General features: G+C 50.0%; 1 protein-coding gene across 1 annotated transcript in view; it reads left to right on the plus strand.

The window, feature by feature from the left end:
• c15h8orf34 (chromosome 15 C8orf34 homolog) overlaps positions 1 to 16,789 on the plus strand; it is a 61,532-nt gene extending 44,743 nt beyond the window's left edge. The window contains 5 exon segments of the mRNA XM_048976908.1: positions 3,566 to 3,692; positions 7,107 to 7,432; positions 9,061 to 9,157; positions 13,516 to 13,566; positions 14,602 to 16,789. Of these exon segments, the coding sequence (XP_048832865.1) occupies positions 3,566 to 3,692; positions 7,107 to 7,432; positions 9,061 to 9,157; positions 13,516 to 13,566; positions 14,602 to 14,609 (609 nt within the window). The 3' untranslated portion in view covers positions 14,610 to 16,789.
• The last annotated feature ends 2,051 nt before the right edge of the window (positions 16,790 to 18,840 follow it).

The following is an 18,840-nucleotide window of genomic DNA, read 5'->3' on the forward strand; positions in this document are numbered from 1 at the left end:
AGATGTAGACCTAGAAATAGGTAATTAAATTCTCTAAAGGCAAATTGTGATGGCTGCCGCTACAGCCACACAGTTAAGTTGAAGGGAGGTATCATTTCATGGTTTTTATGTTTGTTTAGTTTAAGTTGTAGCATATTGATAATTAATATTTAATTAATTGATTAATTAATTAATTTAATTAAATATTTAATTCTTTTGTTTCCTTATTTAACACATTTACCCAGTTTGCTGGATGAAGCGCGCACATTTAGTTAACTGTGGAATATTGTGTTTTGAGTTTAATTGTGTGTTTCTTCTGATTACCCGTGTGGAGTACTGAAGGGATTCCCGGCTGTTCCAGGCAAAGAGGTGGCCAATATGGGAGCTGGGCTAAATACAGGAAATTGGACAACTCCAACTTGTTGTTTGTTGGGGGTGGAATAGTTTGGTATTTAGCTTTATTTTATTGTTTAGGTATGTTTTTGGAGTTAATTTGATTTTGTTTATTTTGATTGAAGCATTAGTTGATTGTTCTGTTTTGATTTATTTGTGGTATTTGTCATTGTAACTTTTTTTCTTTTGTATCTTGTGGTTTGGCCAACCAGTATATATAGTCCTTATGGTGTCTTGTTTGAGAGAAGTCAGCTTGTTTGTTTAGTTGGATTGTTAGCTGTGGTGTGATAAGTTGATTTTTTTTGTGGGCCCAGGTTTATTTCTTTTGTTAAATCGTTTTCTTTTTGTAAATTAAAAAGGATTTTTTTTCTAATTTAGCTGTGTGCCTCATGCCTGCCATCTCGGTCCCTCACACAAATGCATGGAAAATCAATAAATCCCACTTCACAGGTTTAGATTTACTGTTTGTCACATGAAAGTACAACCTGGTGATTTGAATTGTTGGCATGCAACAGCCCCCTGCATTACAATGGGCGTCGTCTTTTCCCGGTTTGTCCAAAATGATGTGTATGTCTGCCCCTGGTTTTCCGTAAATATACGCATGTTTCCTGTCAAGTTTTGTTTGATAGATCCCAGATTTTGTGTGGAAAGTAAATGAGGCCCCAGATCGGCAGCGTCAGCTCTTAGTGGCTTTCCTGCGACACTGTGGGGCTTCATGCGAATGTGTTGTGAAAGCCTTAATTAAGTCAGGCCTCTCTTGTAAATAACATTATTAGGAATATAAATAGAATTTTGTGGGCCAGCCAGAATGAATGGCAGAATGCATGCAGCTTTGGTGTTTAGCACTCCATCTCCCAGGCATCTCTGAAAACTGCAAAGCATATTGCCTACCCACAATGCAACAGTCAATGGGTGGGGCATGCCAGCAGCCATAACATGCACTGTTTCACCCACTGAGGGTTGTAATTACTGGATGGCTGTGGCCAGACCACCGCAACATGGTTGTCAGAGTAAATGATCAGGAATATTAACTCCAGAATAGCTGCCCTTGAATTCATACCATGTCCCCTTAGGCCAGGACTATTGCTTTGTTCATCATTACAATCCATATGTTTTCAGTCCATTTTATATTAGAGCTGTTTTTTACAGACCGATATTATTGCTGAAGTCGATCAAAGACAAAACCTTTTCTGTGAACTGAAGCTACATGAGTGTCCTCCCTGTCTCTCTGCGTGACGGTGTCCTCCCTGTCTCGCTGCGTGACGGTGTCCTCCCTGTCTCTCTGCGTGACGGTGTCCTCCCTGTCTCGCTGCGTGACGGTGTCCTCCCTGTCTCGCTGCGTGACGGTGTCCTCCCTGTCTCTCTGCGTGACGGTGTCCTCCCTGTCTCTCTGCGTGACGCTGTCCTCCCTGTCTCTCTGCGTGACGGTGTCCTCCCTGTCTCTCTGCGTGACGGTGTCCTCCCTGTCTCTCTGCGTGACGGTGTCCTCCCTGTCTCACTGCGTGACGGTGTCCTCCCTGTCTCTCTGCGTGACGGTGTCCTCCCTGTCTCGCTGCGTGACGGTGTCCTCCCTGTCTCTCTGCGTGACGGTGTCCTCCCTGTCTCACTGCGTGACGGTGTCCTCCCTGTCTCTCTGCGTGACGGTGTCCTCCCTGTCTCGCTGCGTGACGCTGTCCTCCCTGTCTCTCTGCGTGACGGTGTCCTCCCTGTCTCACTGCGTGACGGTGTCCTCCCTGTCTCTCTGCGTGACGGTGTCCTCCCTGTCTCACTGCGTGACGGTGTCCTCCCTGTCTCGCTGCGTGACGGTGTCCTCCCTGTCTCTCTGCGTGACGGTGTCCTCCCTGTCTCTCTGCGTGACGGTGTCCTCCCTGTCTCTCTGCGTGACGGTGTCCTCCCTGTCTCGCTGCGTGACGGTGTCCTCCCTGTCTCTCTGCGTGACGGTGTCCTCCCTGTCTCTCTGCGTGACGGTGTCCTCCCTGTCTCTCTGCGTGACGGTGTCCTCCCTGTCTCGCTGCGTGACGGTGTCCTCCCTGTCTCTCTGCGTGACGGTGTCCTCCCTGTCTCGCTGCGTGACGGTGTCCTCCCTGTCTCTCTGCGTGACGGTGTCCTCCCTGTCTCTCTGCGTGACGGTGTCCTCCCTGTCTCGCTGCGTGACGGTGTCCTCCCTGTCTCACTGCGTGACGGTGTCCTCCCTGTCTCTCTGCGTGACGGTGTCCTCCCTGTCTCTCTGCGTGACGGTGTCCTCCCTGTCTCGCTGCATGACGGTGTCCTCCCTGTCTCGCTGCATGACGGTGTCCTCCCTGTCTCACTATGTGAGGGTATCCTCCTTGTCTCACTACGTGGAGGTGTCCTTCTCTGCTTGCTATGTGAGGTCGTCCTCGTCGGCTTGCTACATGGAGGTGCCCTCATCAGCCTGCTATATGAGGATGTCCTCACTGGCTGACGGCAGTCCCGCTTGGTCTGATGGAAGGGAGAACCTTCTCAGTCAGTGTCCAAGTTCTTTAAGCCTGCTGATTTATTGTCCTAGGAGCTCCATGACACACAAAGTCTCTTTTCACATAGAGCCCAGAAATCTGAGGGCCTGGTTTCACCCGCTTCCAGTAGGGGGCATTGCTTTCAGACTCAGGCCTGATGCTTCAGCATGCCTCCAGTTAACTGCTTGCAAAGCTATAGCACGCAGTTTTAAACCTGACCTTTGGAGGCACATTTAGTTTATATCATCAAATATTAGCCTGTGTTATTTCTGGCAGACTCTAGGTCCTTATAAAATAACTCTTGTTCCATATTAAAATACCCTTTGTTGTGTCCTAATGCACATTATTTTAAACTGAATCCAAGCCGGTGAATTTATCATGCGTGATGTACGTTTGAAGCGGGCTTGCTGTCACATCCCAATCCTGCCAAGCTTATGTTCCTCACAGCCACAAATTTATTGATAGTTATTCTACAGTTTCTTTACCCACCGCCGTCTGTGACGCACTGATGTTCACGAACAAAGTTAATCCTCTGATTACCGGATGCTCTTTCATCGTAACGTACTGCGGCACGCTAATGTTTTTCTAATGCTCGTTAGGCTGCCGATTGCTTCTCATTATAACAGATACGGCTCGGAGCGAGAGTCAGAAAAAATAAATGTGCAATTTACGGGGTCTTTTCTTCAAACGTAACTCATTTTTTTTTCCATCTGAACCAGCGTCTGCCAGTCTGGGACTCGGATCTGAAGTCTGTCAAAGGCAAGAGCTCGCTGACTCAGAAAGGACTCCTATTAAAGGACTCGCTCTTTGCAAAAGAACTGCAGAGTATGGAGAAACATCTCCCTGGTAAGCCCCCCCCCCCCCCCCAACAGAGACAGATACTACAAATAAAAAGTTACATTATCCCTGTGCTTTTATCCAGAGTGACATAACTTTCCACTGTAATGGAGCTTGATGTTTTTATTGGAGCAGTTCAGATGATGTATTTGCCCCCCAGGTATAAGAGCTTTCCACTATGATACCTGCTGCTTTGTGAGATATTTGTAGGATGAAGCAATTTCTGAGTGAATATTTGGCTTTATAAACATGTCCAAAGATATCTGGTCAGAGCTACTGGATACATTTCGTACTAATTATTCAAATAAAAACAGAATTTCATTTAACTCTGGACACATCTGAGGGGAGCACCCCTGTCCTCCTTTGGGTCTCCCCTGTGATTCTGAGCACCCCTGTCCTCCCGTGGGTCTCCCCTTGGGTCTCCCCTGGGTTTCTGAGCACCCCTGTCCTCCCTTGGGTCTCCCCTTGGGTCTCCCCTGGGTTTCTGAGCACCCCTGTCCCCCCTTGGTTTTCCCCTGGGCCTCTAAGCAGCCCAGCCTTCTCTTGGGTCTCCCCTGTGATTCTGAGGACCCCTGTCCTACCTTGGGTCTCCCCTAGGCTTCTGAGCACCCCTGTTCTCCTTTGGGTCTCCCCAGGGCTTCTAAGCACCTCTGTCCTCCCTTGGGTCTCCCCTGGGCCTCTGAGCATCCCTACCTTCCTTTGGGTCTCCCCTGGGATTCTGAGCACCCCTGTCCTGTGTCTTTCTACCCTCTGCAGGAGATGTGGCGAGTCTAGCCTCAGAGGTGTCCGTAACGAGGATCCTGCAGGGAGATATAAATACTTAGCAGCAGAGAAAGTGTCACAGTGGAACCAAAGGTAGTGCTGCCACAAAATTGAAGCCATGTGTCCCCCCATGGGACCGTCTCGCCATGTGTCACTGCCGCATGCCATGCACCGTGCACCTCAGAGCTCCAGGTTCTGCATGGGGCACCTGGTCCCCCACACGCTCTACAACCCAGCTGAACTTTGGCGGGCTAGCTGTTTGAGGATAGCCCCAGATACCACTCCGGAAAGACCCTGGGCCATTCGATGCTTCTGATTGGTGGATATTTTGCACAAAGTCACATTGAAATGGAGTGATGCCCAGAAGGCGGAGAATTAGGGTCTTCAACAAGCTCATTTCCTGCCTTCGTGCCTTTATTAGCTGCTAATGGCTTCCATCTTGAAGGCCTGGTCTTTGGCATTTATCTCCTTTGTGTTTTATCCCCATTATGTGGTCAACTAAATCTCTTACTGCTAGTATTGGGTGTATTTGCATGACTTCATACTATGCAAATTACGGGTAACCAAGATGACCGAGGGCCTATCAAACTGTCATGAGTTGGAGTTTCCCAACATGCATTGCTTCATGTATGAAATATTTCGAGCAATAATTTTAACGATGTAATTACTTGAAAAATGATCGATATGACAGCAGTAAATACGGCGTTTTCCCGTTACTGGCAAACTTTCACTGACATCAGCCTTCGGTTTTTGGATGCAATTCATTCATTCTGACAAATGAGATGATGGCAGTTTTCCGCAAAAGTCTCTATTATGAGTCATATTTGAGCCAGTGCTCCACAGGAAATGATGGTGCATGTTAATCTTCCATTTATCCTCTGAGTTAGCCGAGTGCAGAGCAGTGTTAATAGCTCACTGCACGGACATATCAGCGAGGGCCCACAGGGCTCTGGAGTTAATTACAAATGAATGCTTTTCGTGTCCCACATTACTGGCCGTTCCCCATTCAGTCCAAGGCGAGTCTAGCTTCTTCATCCATACTGTCAACCGCTGATCCCTTGATAATACTGGTGTTCATGTTACAGTGACCCCTGCTGGTCTGGCCTGGTAGTGCTTTGTGTATCTAGATGTGAATGATCGAATATATAATAGTGATACTTTATATATCCCCGTGGAGAAATATATATTTTTTTTCATATTGCGTCTTGCTCTCCAAGAGACACACAAACACTTATACAGTAGAGAGCAAAGTTCAGGGTCAAAGTGCAGGATCAGCCAGCATGCATGGAGTTAAGTCAGGGGTCTAGTGGTAGAATTGATCTACCGGTGCTGGGATTCAAACCAGCGACCCACCGATCACAGTCCCAACCTACTGAGCCACACCCCCCCAAGGGTATACTGTATTGCCTGATTAATTTCCGCTAGTAGTATAAAAACATGCTGAGAACACAGGAAACCCCCATGATGCCCAGCTTTGCCGTCTGGATGCGAAATGGGTCCTCACTGACGTACTTCTCAATACCCGGGTCCCCATAAGATTCCGCATTCTACACTAAAGCTACCGCAGTCACTCCGGGTCATTCTTACCATCCAACAGTGACCTGGCTGCTTCTCTGCCATCTAAAGCAGCAGCTCACAGACCTGAGCCAGAGGACGATAGAAAAAAATCCCTGAAATCCACATCGGGTTGACAAAGAGAGAAACACTGTGACAGTTAATAAATGGCCCCTTTCTTGTATCTCTGCTTCTCGTAACTTTGCTGTTAGATGAGAACCTCATTGAAAACTTCAAATCCTGTATGTTATTCCAGATTCAAGCTTCTTTCAAAGCAGTACGACGTGTGTATCTGCTTCTCCATACGGCCCGTATGTTCTGCTGAGATGTTTTTCAGCGTTCTCCTTGAATGTGTCTCACATTAAAGCCGAGTGCAGTGGCCGCGATGGCAGGTGACACTGGCAGGTGACACTGGCAGGTGACACTGGCAGGTATAGCGGTCGCAGGGCAGTATGCGTGGCATTGCGAGTGATAGGGGCACAGGCGGGAAATCGATAACTTGCTTTGGGGGCTTAATGATGCAGAACAATCAATATGAGCAAAGGCAGGAGGCGGCACTCAAAATATTCCTGTCAGAAGCCGGGAAGCAGATCCCAGAACAAGCCAGAGGTTCCTCTGAGGGCTTTGGAAACATGTTTTTCCATCATTATGCCAGATATAAAGCAAACTTGTTTTGGGACAAACTCTTACAAAATGCAATTTTCAGTTCCAATCTGTCTTCATAGTAGTGAATGACAGTGTTTTAAACAGAAGTGACATGCGATCCCAGCTGTTTGGTCCCTCCGCAGTGTCCCTCCCTACCATTTGACAGCCCTGCTTTTCCTAAAAAAAAAAAAAAAAGAATGACGTCATTGTGATAAACATGAGATTATTCGCCCTAAAGGAAAGCTGGGAGCAGAGCGGCTTCACGCAGGCTGTGAGGGCTGCCGCGGGATGCATGTGGCACCAGCTCAGAGAGAGACGCAAACTTACTGTGTGACAGACAGGCCGCGGGCTGGTGGCCCTCCCCACTGCGTGTGCCGCAGAAGAGCGCTGTGGGGCCGTGCACATTTCCCAGTGAATAAGCAAGGGGCCGCTAAGCAGCATATATCTGTTTTTGTCCTGCAGTGGCTGAGAAGGACCTGGCTAAGCTGTCTGCAGGACGGTTGCCGCACGAAGCCATCCTGCTCCCCCACAGCGCCGGGCCCCTGTCCCCGCTTCTCGGAGCCACACCCTCACCTCTGATGGCCGGCGATCCACATTCAGGAAGGGGTGCCAGAGCCCAGACCCCTGGCTGCTTCCCTACACCCAGCGGCCTGGTGACGTGGGCCAGCTTCGGCAGCAGGGAAGAGGCCCTGGTGGGCCATGCTGGGAGGCCCCAGCTCACGCCGACGGGCCCCAGCACCACAGACGCCCTGGGGAAGTTGGGAGATCAGAGTGGCGGCCTGTCGGAGGTGAGGGGGTCGGGGCTGTTCTCCATCCTGCTAGGAACTGATTCTCCATCTTGCAAGGTACTCTACCCCTCCACGTGGCACAGCAACACCAGTAGAATAGAGCAGCCCAAAGAGGGTGTGGAAGGAAGAGTTTCCACATGGTACTGGGATCTGAGATGTCTCAGCGGAGTCACAGCGGAGTCACAGTGGGGTCACCGGCCACAGGAGGCAGGCTGCATTCACCGTAGATACCGGCAGGTGGACCTCCTACCTCCAATTGGGATGCTAGGGGTGACGAAGGTCTCCTGGTAGTAGATGGAGAGCCTCCTATCATCTGCGCACATGCTGGAGTCTGCTGAACCTAATGGAGAAGGAGGTTTCCCAGCTTAAGTGAAATCACAGAAGAATGTTCCAGAAGTAGTGGGTGGTGGCACTGGGTGGTGCGGCTTGTTGACATGTCGTGGAAAAACCGTGTCTGGGATCAGTGAGTGTTTTTCTCCGACTGGCTGTCGCGGTGTTTGCCGGTGTGGGATCCTTCATGCTCCTACTCATCCTCAGTAAAAATCACGTGGCTTCTCCACGCAGCGCTTCTCAGTAGTGGCTTCGGCCGACGCCTGCATGGATTATCAAGCGTGTCGACACCGCGGATCGCGTGTGATTGAAGCCAGCTGGGCTCGCGGCCGTGGGAATAGGCGGGCCGACGTCCCGGTCTGCGTAGTCCGTCCGCACGTGGTGCGTGACTTGCAAGTGCTTACTCCGCTCTCCCCAGCCTGTAATCTATCCCCGGCTGCTATGTAAGCTGCGTGCTGTATTCCCCAGACAGGAAGTACGAGGATCTGCATCGCCCTCTATCTCTGAAAGCTAAGAGCACATTAAAATGCTCCCAGCAGAGCGGGGTACAGTTTATTTATTACGCTTTGGCTCGCGGTTGCACTCTGAGGCGTTCTTCATTTTTAAGAAAATAGAAACATTTGTGGGAGAAACATGGCCGCCGTGTGAACAGGCCCATGCTCCGCGTCTCCGGTTCCCCGCTGACGGACGGCTGAGTGTGGTCATCCCACCTCCCTTGCACTTCTCCTCCTGGCCGGGAATTCCAGGCCATTCCATCTCTCTTCTTTCCCAAGAACATCTGAGAGGAGGATCGGGCTTCGCAGTGTAGCTGGGAGGGGGGTCACCTGGCTGGCAGCGCCATAAGCCGCTGTCTAGCACCCCCCTAAAATCAGAATGCCGTGAAAATGAGTTTAATGAGCACGGAGCGCCAACATTCGGGAGTTTAGCACCAAATGACAGACAGCCTGCTGGTGGTGCCTGGTGGTGAGGCCAACCTCAGATGGTCCTGCTGCTCTTTGTTTCATCAAATTGGCGACAGAGCGTTTCACTTTAATTCCCAGCTGAAATGAAGCGAGTTAACTGAGTGGAAAAGTACTCTTTTCTTAAACAATGACCAGTTCCACCATAAGGGTTATGGTTATGGTTATGGTTATGGTTAGGGTGAGAGTTTGGTTTGATTAAGGTGTTCACGTTCAGAATGTGACCGCCAGCTCCATTTCCAGATCATGATGCAATGGCTTCTGATGTCAACTCATTCTAAAGGAACCACGCCCTCTTCCTCCTATGTGAGAATACACGCTCTCTTCCATCTTCTACAGGAGGAGATATGCCACCAGCTGCAGGCCGTCCGACAGCCCTGGTTGGTCCCCAGTGATGCGGAGAGTGACCATGTGGAGTCACTGCCAAAGGACAGCCGTGAGTGTACCTCACTGCAAGCTCTGTGATTCCTCAGAGACACTCCTTACAAACTCATCACATGTTCCTCATAAACTCTTCATAGGCTTCTCACAGACATTCCTTACAGGCTCCTTAGAGACACTTTTCATGGGCTCCTCAGAGACACTCCTCACGGGCTCCTCAGAGACACTCTTTACAGACTGCTCAGAGACACTCCTCACGGGCTCCTCAGAGACACTCTTTACAGACTCTTCAGAGACACTCCTCACGGGCTCCTCAGAGACACTCTTTACAGGCTCCTCAGAGACACTCTCTACAGGCTCCTCAGAGACACTCCTCACAGGCTCCTCAGAGACACTCCTCATGGGCTCCTCAGAGACACTCCTCACGGGCTCCTCAGAGACACTCTTTACAGACTCCTCAGAGACACTCCTCACGGGCTCCTCAGAGACACTCCTCACAGGCTCCTCAGACACTCTTTACAGGCTCCTCAGAGACACTCCTCACAGGCTCCTCAGACACTCTTTACAGGCTCCTCAGACACTCTTTACAGGCTCCTCAGAGACACTCCTCACGGGCTCCTCAGAGACACTCCTCACGGGCTCCTCAGACACTCTTTACAGGCTCCTCAGACACTCTTTACAGGCTCCTCAGAGACACTCCTCATGGGCTCCTCAGAGACACTCTTTACAGACTCCTCAGAGACACTCCTCACGGGCTCCTCAGAGACACTCTTTACAGGCTCCTCTGAGACGCTCCTCAGAGACACTCCTCACGGGCTCCTCAGAGACACTCTTTACAGTCTCCTCAGAGACACTCTTTACAGTCTCCTCAGAGACACTCTTTACAGGCTCCTCAGACACTCTTTACAGACTCCTCAGAGACACTCCTCACAGGCTCCTCAGAGACACTCTTTACAGGCTCCTCAGAGACACTCCTCACAGGCTCCTCAGAGACACTCCTCACGGGCTCCTCAGAGACACTCCTCACAGGCTCCTCAGACACTCTTTACAGGCTCCTCAGACACTCTTTACAGGCTCCTCAGAGACACTCCTCACGGGCTCCTCAGAGACACTCCTCATGGGCTCCTCAGACACTCTTTACAGGCTCCTCAAGCACTCTTTACGGGCTCCTCAGAGACACTCCTCACGGGCTCCTCAGAGACACTCCTCATGGGCTCCTCAGAGACACTCTTTACAGGCTCCTCTGAGACACTCCTCACGGGCTCCTCAGAGACACTCCTTATAGGCTCCTCAGAGACACTCCTCACGGGCTCCTCAGAGACACTCTTTACGGGCTCCTCAGAGACACTCTTTACAGACTCCTCAGAGACACTCCTCACAGGCTCCTCAGAGACACTCTTTACAGGCTCCTCAGAGACACTCCTCACAGGCTCCTCAGAGACACTCTTTACAGGCTCCTCAGAGACACTCCTCACAGGCTCCTCAGACACTCTTTACAGGCTCCTCAGAGACACTCCTCACGGGCTCCTCAGAGACACTCTTTACAGGTTCCTCAGAGACACTCCTCACAGGCTCCTCAGAGACACTCCTCACAGGCTCCTCAGAGACACTCTTTACAGGCTCCTCAGAGACACTCCTCACGGGCTCCTCAGACACTCTTTACAGGCTCCTCAGAGACACTCCTCATGGGCTCCTCAGAGACACTCCTCACAGGCTCCTCAGACACTCTTTACAGGCTCCTCAGAGACACTCCTCACGGGCTCCTCAGACACTCTTTATAGGCTCCTCAGAGACACTCCTCATGGGCTCCTCAGACACTCTTTACAGGCTCCTCAGACACTCTTTACAGGCTCCTCAGAGACACTCCTCACGGGCTCCTCAGATACTCTTTACAGGCTCCTCAGAGACACTCCTCACGGGCTCCTCAGACACTCTTTACAGACTCCTCAGAGACACTCCTCACAGGCTCCTCAGAGACACTCCTCACGGGCTCCTCAGACACTCTTTACAGACTCCTCAGAGACACTCCTCACAGGCTCCTCAGACACTGCTCACAGGCTCCTCAGACACTGCTCACAGGCTCCTCAGAGACACTCCAGTTGTGGTTATTGGGGGGTTATTTACACCCACCCTCAGCACTAACTTACGTGACCCCTTCAGGCACTGATCCCTGAGTCCATCGCCTAAGGTCTCTCTCACTGAGTAATGGGCAGCTCGCTCCTTACTCAGTCGCTCTGCCCTCTCCTGTTTTGCAGCGCCCCCTTTCTTCAGAGTCGGGAAATTAGCCCAGCATGTGCTGCTGCGTTATTCTGAAGTGACTTTGCACTAAGAAAATGCCTCTGCAGCCATGTGGGTGAGGTGTGTGTGTCTCAGCTGAGGAGAGAGAGCCTGATGCTCAGACCAGAGAGAATTATAAAGTTTCACAGCCCCAGGGCACTTTCAGACAGACAGAGTTGGATGTGTGTTTGGCTGTATTGTAAGAGTCAGGCATATAAGTATCTTCCAGTTCCCATTTGCCTCTCTCATACCTCTGTATTTACTTACTTGAGATTATTACAATTTTCCATTCGTATTCGCAAAGTACTTTAAAGCCTTACCTTACCTTAAAGCAGCCAAGAAAAAGTCAATCCTGTTACAGTGATGGCAGTGAAGTAATGGACAAATATATTTGCTTATGTTAATAAATCCCCAGGGGATTGGTGTCCTGCCCGGGTGACTTTGATTTTGACTCTGAATGCGACGGTGACAGTGTAGTGCTTTGTGTCGTCTGATGAACCCTCTGGGTTTGTGGTCCTCTTACGAGGTCCAGCTTTGCTTTAGCAGTCCCGTGCCATGGCCACAGCACACATGTTGGCTGCCGTCCAGCCTTCTGTGTTCAGCTCTGATGTGAAGCTGCACAGACAGCGTGTACATTTCGGTCCCCTCCCAAACAGCCGCTCCGGGGCTGATTTCTAAGGTGTCGTTTCGGAGTCAGGTTTAGTGTAACTGCCGTCTCACTTGTGAGCTGGACATCGTATTGGGTGAGAACCAGAACTGCCCCCTGACAGGATCCGTCCAGCATCTGTAAACCCCATACTGGTGGCAGGTTTGAGGGTGATTTTCTGACAGGCGCAAGCCGATTAGTCTAAAAGGACTTGGGATGATCCTGTAGTTCAGCGCCGTTCCTTTAGTCCTGTTTACATGTTCATGGTTTTGGCTCCTTTTCCAGAAACAGCCTATAATCTGTCTGACTTGGTAAATAAGGGATTAACTGCTAAGAAAAGCCCGTAGAACAGAAATCCTTCCTCCTGAAACATGTCTTCCTGTCCCCAGGAGCACCGCACACGCAAACACTGTAATTAAACTAGGAGTCGTTTTCCGTGACAGGTGGCCGTGGAGGCTTGCGCACATGGAGGGTTGATGGATGTGGCCCTACCTTTAGCGGTGGGGCCCCAGAGACCCTGAAGAGGCCCCCGCCGCAGGACGGGGCTCTATGTGTTCGGGGAGCGAGCCATGTTCTGTATGTAATTTGGCAAAGGCTTCGTCAGCCACAAGACATGAGAGGAGGCTGAGTCCATTCGTGTCTGGTGGGGGGGGCAGGGGGGTGCTGGTTCTGCTGACACCCCTTGTGTGCCAAGGCTTGTCTGTGATCCAGAGCCAAGGCTGCTGCCCACATATATAAATATATATCAGTTGTATATCTGTCTTGGGGGGGTGATTTAATTGACAGCTAAACTTTGGAATCCTCCAAAATGTCAACCCCAGCTCCTTCAGGTTTCCCCATGTCCCTGCCATGTCCCCTCCCCCTCCCCCGTTTGCTGTTCATCACTTAAATGGAGCTATACAGACAGTCCGTGTCAGGAGCACCACAGTCCACCATCTCAACATCAACATCTGCAGATGTTTCCTGTAAATACGTCTCACATTTGATTTGGGTGAAAAGCCAGAGTTTGGAGACGGTCTGTGGTCCTGCGGCTGAGACAGCCGTCGAGGAGATGCTCAGCTACTCATCCCAGAAGGAACACAATCCTTCATCAGCAGTGGACACGCTACACATCACATATTAATCTTTCTGAAATATAGCAGTGAAATACAGATGAAAACCATAAAGTCACTCTGAGTCTATAAAGATCTTTCAAGCACTGTGTTTTCATCACCCTGATTATTTCATTTTCTCAGGTTTACTCTGTATATTTCATTTTCTGTTGTTTCGAGTGGGGATCAGCTCTGGAAAGCATGATTTACAGTCAGGCGCTCACATCTGTTTAAAATGTGCCGTTCTCTCTGGGACACTTTAATCCCTGTTTAAAGAGCGAGAGTCCACGCCAGCGGCCCGAGTCCTCGCCGGAGCGTTTCGGGCTCCCCTGAAATGTGCCGGACTTACCGCGATGACTCTCTGCTGATTTGACTGTGTTTGTCTCTCCCTGTGCGCAGGCACCCCGAGTGTGGCTCCCAGTGCTCCCAGTAAAAAATCTCTGCTGTCAGGTGGGTGTCTGCTTTGCATGGCTCTGCTGAGGGTACGACGAGGGCTCCATGCGGGCAGGAGACTTGGGACGAACACCCTACTTATTCCTTCAGCCTTATTTTTCATCCTGAGCTCTAAACGGGATCGACTTTTTGACATAAGCTGACCTCAGTTCAGTTACACTAATTGTCACTAGTAATTTTCCCTCTCAAAATGAAAAGCTCTCAGCGGTTTGCTTTGTCGGAATGTCGGAACGTGGCTGCGGTTCTGTGACGCATGAACGACTTCTTAACGTCTATGGTGATATAAACGTTCGCATTTCGCCTGCACTATTTCTTAAATCTGTTTACACGCATGGTGTAAATCCTTCTTGTCGTCCTTTCCAGTTCTCCCCGCTTTGCTTTCTACCCATCGATACCTCCATTACCCCGCGATCATCCTGCTTCGTCAGTCTCCACTGTTCTGTATCGCTCATTGCTGTGTGCTTCTTGTAGCTGTTTCCATGTCTCTTACGCTCTCGCTCCGTCCTGCATTATTGAATATTGTTGGTATCTTTGGGTTTTGAAAAGTGCTGGATAACTCTGCTGTTTTATTATTACATCTAATAAGCCCTAACTTGGCCTGATTCAGACCTGGGTGCTGGTGCCACACGTGGGCCTGATTGCCCGTATAATAACACAAGGGCTGCTCGGCGGCGCTGCTCCACAGTGCTGCTCGTAACAGAGCTCTGTGGAAAGTGTGATGCTTCTGGAGTCGCCATGACAACTGGCTCACAAGCTCCAGGATGAACTCAGGGAAAAATCTGTGCGGTCGCTCTGTCTGCGGTCTGCGCCCGGGAGGCCTACAGTTACCCGGCGAGAGTGAGGCCTTCAAATCCGAGCTGGCTTCACGGAGGCGGCAGGCTCTGGATCTGCAAACCACTGCTGTGATGGTTCATTAAAGGCCCACTGAGGCCTGATTACACGGAGCGGCCGCTCAGAGTGTGACGCGTGGCATCTGTGCAGACCCACGTTCCCTCTGTGCTTGGTTAAATGTGTTTATCCTCATCTCCACAGGCCTGTAACCCTGAGGACCTGAAGCAGGGATGTGACCCCATCCTTAAGCAACTCACCGAATGGCTTCATGGGGGAAATGTCATTAAGGGTGACATTGGTGGAGCGGATTTGTTAAACAGCAGAGTGTGGGATACAGAGCTTTTGGTTCTGATGTGGTTCCTGTGAGAAGCTCCTGAGGTCTCCAGTAGAGTCTGACATGGTACCGGTGAGAAGCTCCCGAGATCTCCAGCAGGGTCTGAGATGGTTCCTGTGAGAAGCTCCTGAGGCCTCCAGCAGGGTCTGAGATGGTTCCTGTGAGAAGCTCCTGAGGTCTCCAGCAGGGTCTGAGATGGTTCCTGTGAGAAGCTCCTGAGGTCTCCAGCAGGGTCTGAGATGGTTCCTGTGAGAAGCTCTTGAGGTCTCCAGCAGGGGCTGCCATGGTTCCTGTGAGCTTGTGTTCAGAATATCCCTCACATATATGCTCTGGCTCCCAGTTTTGTAGCAGCTAAACTTAATGTATTTTAAGTATTATTATTATTAATAATAATAATAATAATAATAATAATATTAATGGGGTGGCAGTGCTGCCTCCCTCTGCACAGTTGGGGGTTAGTTCCCCCCCACCCCTGCTTGATGTGGAGTTTGCATGTTCTCCCTGACATTTGCATGGTTCTCCTCTGGGACCTCCAAGTTCCTCCCACAGTACTAACTGGCATCTTGGCTAGCTGGTGACTACAGGCATACGCCCAGCGATGGCCTGGAGTCCCGCCTCCTCCCCATGCCCAGTGCATTGTGGGATAGCCTCCCAGCCATGACCATGACCCTCTGTGGTATGAGCAGTTATGGAACGTGAGTGAATAGCTGTTAATATTTATCACCATAATATTACTTACTATGCAAAATCAATGTCTAGACTTTACATGTATTTAATGAGCATTTAAATTTCACTTCCTGCTTTAATTTTCTCCCACCCTGCAATACCCTTGGCTTTGGAGGGGGGCTGTTTCTTCTAGAGCAACACAGCAACATTCCCCCCCCCCCCCCCCCCCCCCCCGCCCAACATGTACTGCACTATCTCGCTTGGTATCTTAACTTTAAAAAACCCGCATCCATCTAACACCGCTGTGTATTAAGTATATCAAATCTGCAATTACACGTTCTTTATCTAATTAACAAATACTCCTGTATTTATTCCATGAAGCTCCATTCTCCTATATCCCCTTGATCTGAAATATTGTATGACCTGTTAATTCAGATTCCCAAGGGCTTATATTCAGAGGAATGTGGTATTTTTAGCCATGGGCGTGGCTGTCTGGCCAGCTGCCGCTTCGCACCCGGACAGTGTCGCGGCCATGCAGCCGCCTGGGGTCTCCTCGGATACCCACTCCCATCCTGCGGGCGTGAACCGCCATCACCCTGTACAAACACTCCGGGCTCAGAGCTCATTTCCGCTCACAAGTGAAAGGATATTAAACCAACCCTGCAAGATTGCTTTAAGAAAATGAAAACGTCCTGAATTACACTGCGGCCGGAGGATTTAGCGCCTGCGGAGTAGTGGCTTTAATAAACGCGTTCCTGTGCGGACGTGTGAGAATGGGGGCCTGGGCGTTTGAAGCTGACAGAAACGTGAGGGCTCAGTCATCACGTGCCTCAGAGTCCGGGGGAGAGACAGGCGGCCGGTAATGAACGGCTCAGCCGTCTCTCTGTGCATGAAAACAGAAAAGCTATTTAGCACATGGGAAGTGAGAGCAGCTCCCCGCACAGACCTCCCCGCTCTCCGAGTGCTGTGGGTAGCAGCTAAGCCACCTCACCTCATCTGTGACTCCGCGGGACATCACGGACACGGCCTGAACCCACGGCGCTGTGGGACGGTGCGGGAGAGCGCAAGGGAAGCTGGGGTGTGTCCAAATGTAAAAGTTTGTGTGTGTTTCCAGTTGTACACAAATGTGTGTTTTGAGTTCAGTCTTTTATTGTAATTTTTTCAAATTCATGTTTATAAACGTAGACTTCTGATAATACCTATAACTAATTCCAGATACAGCCCTATATTAAAGGCTTATACATTTGAAAACATTGCTACTTTAATGTTTTTAAAACAAATTTGTTTAAGATGTAATAAAGTATTTCATTTCACTGACTGCTGCGTGCAATTATCACTGACAATAAATGTAGTATTTTATTTCTGTGTACATACTAAGGAGAGGAAATAAACAAATTCATGATAATTGGCTTTGGAGAAACTTTGGAGAACAGTGTCGTCTTTGTTCCAACATGCAAGTCGGCAGAATGTAATCGGTCTGAATGTTCTTCCCGCGATTCTATCTTAGCACATGGATTAAATCTCCTTCGGCCTTTTCCTGTTTTCAAACACATCGATAGGCTGGTAGCGTGTGAACTGAGCCGATTAATTTCTTACACTTTTATGTCAATCATAGGGGATGACGATCTGACAGATGGGCTCGATAGGTGAGCAGGGATGAGGGACTGGCATTCCCCAAACTGCGTGCCCTGGTCTGATAGCATCTGATCACCATCTCTGCCTCTCTCGCCAAGACAGGCCCCGTCTCAAAGTTTGAACCACATGTGAGCGAATCAACCTCTGCGGATGCCCAACTAGACATCGCCCTGCTGTTGAAGTGCTGGGTTCATTTTATTTATTTAGCAGTTGCTTTTATCCAAAGCGACGTACATTTTTACGGGTCGGCCCAGTCCGGGATTAGTGACCTTGCTCAGGAGCCCAACAGTGACATCACTCTGCCCACCTGGGGATTTGAACCGGTGATCATCCGATCACAGACAGCGCCCTCATCCCCTCCATGGGCATTTTTCAAGTGCATTTATGAGAGACAGATGCTGTGTATGAGAACAAGGATGGCATGATGTGGTGCTCAGATGTGCTGCAACAAGGATGGCATGATGTGGTGCTCAGATGTGCTGAAACTGTCCGGTCCCACAATGTCTTTATTTCGTTTGCTTATTTGAGAATCCCATCCAGCCTGCTGTTGTTCATATACGTTCTTTCTAACCCTTGATGTTACCAGCAGAACTGCATTATTAGAATTCCCTTTGCAAGCCTGTACTGTGCTGCATAAAGAGAGTCTGTAGCGACATCATACACTAACACAGTGTTGGTCCAGCCCATCCAGTGAGCAGAGAATCCTATAGAGCATGTGTCCCTGGCTGTAGGAGGCAGCGCCAGGGTCTCCTGGAAAGCTGACGTGTCTCACTGTAAGGTTAAATGCACAGTCTTTCACATCACCTAACAAATTTAATACCACCCAGTGGATTGGGGGCTGTTTGCTTGGCTGCTGAATTACAATTATCAATTAAAAGTGTAAATGTCTTTTTGTCTATAACCATGACTTAGGATGGCAGTAAAGGGCCATTGTGTGCGTGTATATATCCACTCTGTCGCCTTAAATGTGAGAGCTTCCTCCCAGACGTCCACAAGCACAGCCGATTAATCACCCTTATTTAATCCTGTCACCGTGCGGGATCCAAACCTCCAAACCATCTGGCCAGTGAGGCCAGTTCACTGGTTGGGGTCCACGCCATCCTCCCAGGCTACTCTCGTGCCTCTCGAACTCTCTCACAGTGGGAAATGCATATGTGTCTTCCCAGGACATTGTCTGCAAAGTTTTTTGTTTCTCAAATATCTGCGTGGTATTAATCGCCATTTACTCCCACAATATGGAGTTTCAGGAAGGAATCCTTCTCAGTTGCATTCATCGTTTTAATCAGGCAGCAAATCTCATGTTAATACCGTTTCCTAATGCTGATAAATGGGGCTGCCGATTTCTGCTTTTAATTAGAGGCAGTGGTGAAAATCAGTGCGGAAAGCTACGCTCCACACTGGGATTTTCTGAAGGGCTTTCTCTGGTGTTTATGCCGTAGAACATTTTAGAGGCTCTGTGCAAGGTGTGCGGTCACGAAACATGTAGCATAGCACAGAGGGAGGTCAGCAGATGTTGGAGGAAGAGGGCCTCCATACACGTCCCGTCTGCCGTCCTGGGGAACCGTTCCCGTCAGAAAGGGCTTCATGGCCGATGGGCAGTGTTGCACTGAAGGTGCCGGCATCTCCCATGCAGCCGGGCCGTCCTTCGCTTTCACTGCCGCCCGTGCTCGCAACTTCGGGGGTGATTGTTGGGTTTGCCTGCGGGTCACTGGCCGTGTCGTGGTTTGAGGTCCAGACGATGAAAGCTCCTCCCTTGGCTGTGGGTTGGGGTTTGTGTGTCCGCGCCATGGCCACAGAGCTGGGCG

This window comes from Brienomyrus brachyistius, chromosome 15 (assembly GCF_023856365.1).
Source record: "Brienomyrus brachyistius isolate T26 chromosome 15, BBRACH_0.4, whole genome shotgun sequence".
In the NCBI taxonomy this organism is placed as follows: domain Eukaryota; kingdom Metazoa; phylum Chordata; class Actinopteri; order Osteoglossiformes; family Mormyridae; genus Brienomyrus; species Brienomyrus brachyistius.